The 7,385-nt window shown below is 42.5% G+C and overlaps 1 protein-coding gene across 2 annotated transcripts in view; it reads left to right on the top strand.

Annotated features, from left to right (window-relative positions):
• The window catches only part of trim62.1 (tripartite motif containing 62, tandem duplicate 1), a 43,477-nt gene extending 37,555 nt beyond the window's left edge, over nt 1-5,922 (top strand). For both annotated transcript variants that reach the window (XM_005724620.1, XM_005724621.1), the window contains one exon: nt 3,159-5,922. In XM_005724620.1, coding sequence (XP_005724677.1) covers nt 3,159-3,709 — 551 coding nt within the window. In that variant the 3' untranslated portion in view covers nt 3,710-5,922. The remainder of the gene's footprint in view (nt 1-3,158) is intronic.
• The last annotated feature ends 1,463 nt before the right edge of the window (nt 5,923-7,385 follow it).

The following is a 7,385-nucleotide window of genomic DNA, read 5'->3' as shown; positions in this document are numbered from 1 at the left end:
GTTATACTTTATTTGTCCATATTAAACAGACAAGACTTTACATGTTAATCAGAGAAATTAAAAGAGCTGGCTTCTGGCTTTGGTGGTGTTTGGACACAGCCATACTTACTCTTTTCACCCGGTTTCTAGCTGTTGTGTTTATATTTTACCCAAGGATATTAGAAAGGAATTAATCATCTCAACTAACCTGGATAGAAAACAAGTAACCACATCTTCCATAGAAGATGGAGCCTAGAATAGGTTGATAATCTAATTTTCTTCACAAATATAGTGTTGGAAGATACAGCATTAATATTTCTGGAAAGCTTTTGAGCTTCTTTCTCGTCTGTAATCGAACCTGCAGGTTGGTAATGTCCTCCTGTGTTTGCGGTCCTGAGAGGAGCTCTACCATCTCTGCCCTACAGTCATCACTCACTCAGAGGAGATTATTTAAAATAATGTGCTGAGGATTTTTTTTTTTTTTTTTACTCCCTCAATCAATTCTCTCATTTCAGCCTGTTGCTGGCTGAGTGGAGGCCGGGCACTTTCTTGGCCTCCCTTGACTGCCTGCCAAATGGAACAATTGGTTACGATCCATCACCAGCAGTTGCCAGAGATGCAACAAAGACATTCTTCCCATCATCCCTTGTTGTCACTGATGGGTTAGCAGAAATAACTACCAGACCCTGTGCCATTTTTTTCCCCTCCTTTCTCTTTTCCTATTTTTTTTTTCCTCATGTTCAGCAGCGGGGAAATGGAGTCTCCTCATGTGTGTCTGCCTTCATGTTTCTTCATATGACACACAGAGGCACTCCGCTTATGAAATTTTAATGACTCGATTGTAACAAACACTGCAGATGTCATTGTGTGAAGAAGCTATTGTGCTGTCCACTGGCAGGCTGCCAGACATTTCACCTCCATTTATCCCAGCTGATATAAATACGGGAGAACTGGAAAGTTGCCCTTCCCTCTCTTTCCTGAATTTGCTTCATATAAAAGAGGGCAAAGAGAACAAGATGTTATTGTTTGGCCTGAAGTGCTTCCCTTATAACTAAACGTTTGCAGACCCGCCTCCTACAGACGAGCAGGGCTGTGAGCTGAAGCTGCTCCTCCCATCCCTGTAATTACTGCTTCTTCTCTTTACATGGTCGCATCCTGTGCAGACTCATGAGAACACTTCATTTTTGAAGTATATGATGTATACAAGAATGTAAAAACACATTATGAAGACGACATCACAGTGTACGCACACTCACATGCACACAGGTCATGTTCCTGAAATAGGAGTTGAGCTGCAGTGGGGTGTGCCATATAATGACAACCCATTACTCGTCCTCTACCACAGGCCAGGGCTCTGGTCACCTTCTCCAATTCTGGCAGCAATTATACATACATACTGTAATGTTGTTTGGGTTAAATGCTTGGTTTTCCCAAAAGATAACACAATGCCTCTTACTTTAACTCAGTAGTAGCTTGGAGTGCAGACATTTTAGGATTTATTTGTCCGTTTCGCTTGTCTTCTGTACGGCTATTGAAAGAGCCAACCTTGACCAGAGTCTGCTTTGCAAAAAAGAAATGTACAACAAGAAAGTTACGTTTCGTGGTTCAGGCACACTAAAGTGCCTCCTAGTGAAAATGGCTTCTAGCACTAGGAAAAATCTGGTTTCTCAGACTTGGTGATTGCATTCAGCCCTCCTTTGGTGGCCAATCAAATGTAGCTGCATTAAAGACTTACAGTTATAAGGCAATTGGAGACAGGTTGCTTCCCATCATGTGACCTGTGCAAACAGTCACACCCCAACTTGGACTCACTGCAGTCTCAGACAGATTGATGAAGGTTTGAAATTAATTGACGTCTAATTTACAAATCCAGATAGATTGGAGGCAACATGTTAGCAATCTGAGTAAAACCACACTGATAAGTGCAACCTGTCTGTGACATGATTACTTAGAATTGACGTTTTGGCCCTATTCAGTCACAAACTGTTAGCAGACTGATTGCAACTCTTTGAAAGTGGTCTGTAAAGCATTCATATCAAAGGCAGCGAGATCCCAGGGTCACTGCACATGGTTACAAAAGTTTTCTTTAGTGGGACATTATTGGTCAAACATCGGCATTGACCAGCTTTGTTGAATTAACAGCGATTAGCATCTGAGCAAACAAAATGATTTTGGTTGTCAGCCACATTCACAGCTGCTGCATTTCTAACTAACATTAAATTTTAAATCCACAGCTTGGTGAGTGTGGATTGATAAAGTTTATGAAACTGGTATCTCTGGGCTTTCACTCAGATGTTAGAAAGATTCCACAAAAATTAAGCCCCCGAATCATTTTTTAGAAACTAACTTATAAGAAACTCAATGATGATGATGATGATAATGATAATAATAATAATGATAATAATAATAATAATAATGATAATAATAATAATGATCATGATGATGATAATAATGCAAACACTAGAGGTTCAATTCGCCAAATAAAGGCAAACAGAGAAATTGTGATTTATCCCAGATTGGCTGGTTGTCATTGTTACCATGGACAACATATGGCCACGTTGTTGCAGTATCAGTTACCCTCCAAAATCATGCCCCTAATTACAATATCTGCTGTCACCTTCTTGTGCCTTTAAAAAAACAGCAGCAACCACAAATCCTGAAGACAGTTCTTCATAACTCTGCCTGGAGGTTTGAGCTTGTTGTCATGCAGCAGAATAAATTTGGGACTGATCAGAAGCCTCCCTGATGGATAAGAAGGATCTGAAGTTTTAAGCTTTTTCAAGACTTTTTGCAAAGTACTGCAAATCAGAATCAGAGCATGAAGCCGAAACTTTTGTTCCAACTTTCAGTTTGTGATCGAAATGATGAAATCGATGGTAACTTTTCTGTTTCATCACCCTGACCCCACCTCTCCTACAAAGTGACCAGCAGTCTTCGAGTTTTCACTCACTGCCTCAGCACTCACTGCAGCGGCAGCATGATGGAGCAAACGGACTTGCTGAGAATAACACTGCTGTCCTTGCTTTTCTGTCTGGCTAAGCTGAGTCATAACATATTAATGTGTTTGTTTTCTTTCTTTTTTTTTTTACTTTTTGTTTTATTTGTCATTGTTCAGTCTCTTTTCAGGGTTAAATCTAAAACTAAATTAAATGCTCGCTCTTGTTCATTTCTTTCTTCAGTGCCAGCAGCTTTGACCCTCGACCCCATCACAGCCCACCAAAGACTGATTCTCTCAGACGACTGCACCATCGTGGCCTACGGGAATCTCCATCCACAGCCTCTGCAGGACTCCCCTCGGCGCTTTGATGTCGAGGTGTCCGTTCTGGGTGCAGAGGGCTTTTCGTCTGGCGTTCATTACTGGGAGGTGATGGTGTCGGAGAAGACGCAGTGGATGATCGGCGTGGCCAGCGAGACAGTCAGTCGCAAAGGCAGCATCCAGATCCAGCCGAGCCGCGGCTTCTACTGCATCGTTATGCACGACGGGAACCAGTACAGCGCCTGCACCGAGCCCTGGACCCGTCTCAATGTCAAGAGCAAGCTGGAGAAGGTGGGGGTGTTCCTGGACTACCCCAAAGGCCTCCTCATCTTCTACAATGCAGACGACATGTCTTGGCTCTACACCTACCGAGAGAAATTCCCCCCCAAGGTCTTCCCCTACTTCAGCCCTGGCCAGAGTCACGCTAATGGCAAGAATGTGCAGCCACTGCGAATCAACACTGTACGCCTTTAAGAGCTGCTCGCCTCTGTGATCGCAGTTGTCCTGACAGATGAATCCGTCATTGATGAATCCACGGGTTTCACGTGTTTCAAAAGATGTTTAAGAAATCACTTTCAAAATGTTAAATAGGGTGTTTGAAATACTTATTTCCTTCAGTTCGGTGTTGGAATTGTGCTCGATGTTGCTCTTAAAACTAAAAACTTTTTTTTTTTCTTCTCCTTCTTCTCTTTTTGACTTGAAGTGACTGTACAGGTACAACCTGCTGTTGAGCCTCATTCTGCATCTTTCATGAAAAAGATGGCATTAAATGGAGACAGTGGGGACCCCTGGGCTTATTTTGAGGTCTGTGGCAGCAGAAGTTATCCTCAGTTTTAAAGTAACTGTCTAAGGCCCGCCTTGCACACTCCCAGGGGGCTCTGCTCTCTGTATCAAGCTTCAGGCTTTTCAGACTTGACGTCCCTCTCTCTTTCCTTCCCTCTCCCTGTCCAAACAAGTGGACAGTGGATACCGGTCACTTGTCTTCTCTGCGCTGTACAGTTGGCTTAGCTTTGTCTGTGGAATGTGATTGACAGCACTTGGCGCCTATTTTGGCTTTTGGTTGGACAGCGATCTGCTCGTCAAGTCTGCTGGCACTTTTTTTTTTTGACTTGTCTCTGAGACCATGGTAGTTCCTTCTACATCCATGTGTCTGTACAGGTTTTATCATTGTGTAGAAAGCTCCAGTTCTGTGTGCACCAGCACCTAAATGAATGATTATAGAAGTCCATAGGCTGCTGAGGTGATGAGGTTGTGCAGACATATGCTGCTCATTGGTGGAAATGAATACTTGTGTGTGTGTGTGTGTCTGTGTGTGTGTGTGTATAAAGTATCAGTAGTTTAAAAAACTCATCATGCTGGATCATGTTTAAGTTACACAACGCCTGACGTTTGATCATTTGTCTTGATGTCAAAAACATTTGTAAATCATACTGAACTGAGCAGAGACAAATGCATAAATTCTCAGATGTGAAAATCTGACCATTCTAGATCAGTTCTGAGACCAGTTGTTCGCTTTGTTATTCTAAATCCTATCATTTGTGTAAACTGTACATTTTAGGAACTTTTAATTATCAAATAAAAGGTGATGGATGGATGAACGCGAGCAGTAATACGATATTTCCTGTGACTTGCATTCCCAAAGCTGCTGCCGCCGCCGTCGCTGTGATTAGAATCACTGAGAAGTCCTCAGAGGCTCACTTGTGTTTTTGACACGTGCCTCAAGTGCTCTTGTTTATCATTAGTTAAACACAAGTCGAGCAGAATCTGCTCTAAGAGGCTCTTGTCCCTCGGCCAGTTCCGGCACACTGAGAGACGCGTGAGGCGCTCGGAGGGGATGTTCACGGGTGTGTTTGTGCAGCCTGCTGCAGCTATAATTTTAAATCCAGCTTTGGTTGTGGTTGATAAACACCCATCTGGCCATCCAGGCATACCCACGGAGCGGCCAAAATGTTTATTGCAAAATACCCTGCTATCAAGCAGAGCTTAATAGATTTTTCTTCTGCGGGAAATCTACAAATGAACAAAAAAAAGGATCAGTTTGACCTTCCATTGCCTCTGTACACATTTGCATTTGTATGTGTGTCCTCTTGTTTTGTCCGTGCAAAAGAAAAATCGGGGCAGTGCCCCTGTTTTTGTAGGATGTGATTGCAGTATGTGCAGTATGACGCAAACTAGGGTCAAATTTTGTGACTCTGCAGATGATTCTGTGTGCTTGTCTTAGCTTGCACAGATCTGCAGGGGCCTGCAAGTTATTCACCAGTTATCTGATGTGGCTGAGTAACACCTGACACGCCTCAAATACCCAACAAAAATGCCCCCAGATAACACGGTGGGTTATTTTTCTCTCTTCGATCTGTTATTAGGGAAAACCTCCTTGGAGTAACCCCCCCCAGGTTAAAACAAAACTTGACCCCAGTTTGTTGCAGACCCTTGTGCTGTCTGCTTCATTAAGACTTTATATTAAATATTAAGAAGGAGATTATTGTGAGGTGATGTTACTGGTGACGGTGATGCAAATGGTTAAAATGACGATAGTATCTATGACACTTTTAATGGTAATTATGATGATTGTGTCTTTTGATGAGGGGCCCCCTTGCGCACCCATCATTGTGTGAATATATTCTAGTGAGCTTTTGCCACTGGAGGTTTGTGGGAAATGTTTTAATGTACAATAAATGACTGTGAAAAACCCCACTGTCTCATTAACTTTGTTTTGCTGGTGCATCAGCAGCAACTCCACAGAGCAGTCCGGTTCATTTTTCTCATAATACCAATTCGGAAAACTGAAGCCTGCTCGTCTGCACACCTCAGTGTGCCACAGAACAGAGTGTTTAATAGAGAACTTACATAGCAACTGCAGCTCAAGAAATCAGTGGATCAGAGAATTGATCCCCGGCTCCTCCAGTCCGCAAAACATAGTGTCCTTGGAAAAGATGCTCTAAGAAGCTGCTGTAAATACTTCTTAGAAAGCGAAGGAGTGGGTGAATGTATGTTGTAGTTTAAAGCACATTAAATGATCAGTAAGTCTAAAAAAGCAATACATAAATGGACTCTATTTATCTTTTGAGTGCCAACATGTCATCACGCGTGACTAGTTTTCATTTTGGAGGAGAGGTCATCAATCTTAAATCTACTTCTTAACTTTATTATTTCTTCTTTTCTTTCCTTGTTCCCCCTTCTCACATTTTCTAGAAAAATAGAGCACAGCTTTATCTCAGGGTGTAAAATCAAAACATTTAGTCTTCACCCAAACCCAGCCTTAGTGCTCTTTTTGTGCAGCACCACCTGGCGTTTAACTTCACCTTTTATTTGTGCTGTTTCCTTTGGACATTGAAGGGTAGCGGTCATCTATTCCTCCATCTGTGACGATCTGTCACATTTTTGTTAAACCATCATCATAATGAACACCATGCGGCAGCTGAAACCAAAACCCCTAAAATGAAACATCTGGTAGGCAGATGAGTCCTGCTTTAAATGTAGGAAAGCTTTGTCTGAGCTTGTCAATACCTGCTCCAGATCAGAGAGAGTTTTCATGCCACACATTTTATTGGGCTGTGCCAAACTCGCAGCTCTGCTAAGGTATCCAGCAGGGATGTGGGAGGCTGTGCACTCTTTTTCATTACTGTTCCCTATTTTGGCTGAGACTGAGGCTCGGGCGTGTGACATGATGAATAAAAAAAGATGTCTGCTGGAGTTCAGTGTTCCCTCACTGCGGGTGAGCCATCGTTTTCAATGCATCGTCTTCGTCTGCCATCTGTGATGCATCTGAATGAAGCTCAGTGAAACGGCAAAGAAGAAACTGTCGTGCAGCCCCTTTATTTAACTTTTTTTAATCTCGACAAAAACGATTAACGTCTGAGTCACGTTCTGTGTTTAAAAACGCCAGGAAGAAAAAAAATTTTTTATTTTTGTTTCTGACTTTGCGCCTTTGTTCTTTCTTCTTTCACACTCCAAAGCAATTGAGCGTTGTTTCATGGACAAGCAGTGCAGTTTGAAGCAGTGCCATTGATTCAGAGCACACCCTCAGGACAAGAGGCTTCATATTCTCAGCTTTGACTCTGCGTACTTTTCTCCTGTGATTAAAGACATTTTTATCCGAGGAGAAGGTGTCCAACCCGTAATAGACATTTTTCCCAGAGGGGAAAGTGTC

This window comes from Pundamilia nyererei, unplaced genomic scaffold (genome assembly GCF_000239375.1).
Source record: "Pundamilia nyererei isolate P.nyererei 1_Seehausen unplaced genomic scaffold, PunNye1.0 scaffold00012, whole genome shotgun sequence".
Classification (NCBI taxonomy): domain Eukaryota; kingdom Metazoa; phylum Chordata; class Actinopteri; order Cichliformes; family Cichlidae; genus Pundamilia; species Pundamilia nyererei.
Note: the sequence above shows the minus strand (reverse complement) of the source record. Positions and strands in the feature narration are given on the sequence as shown.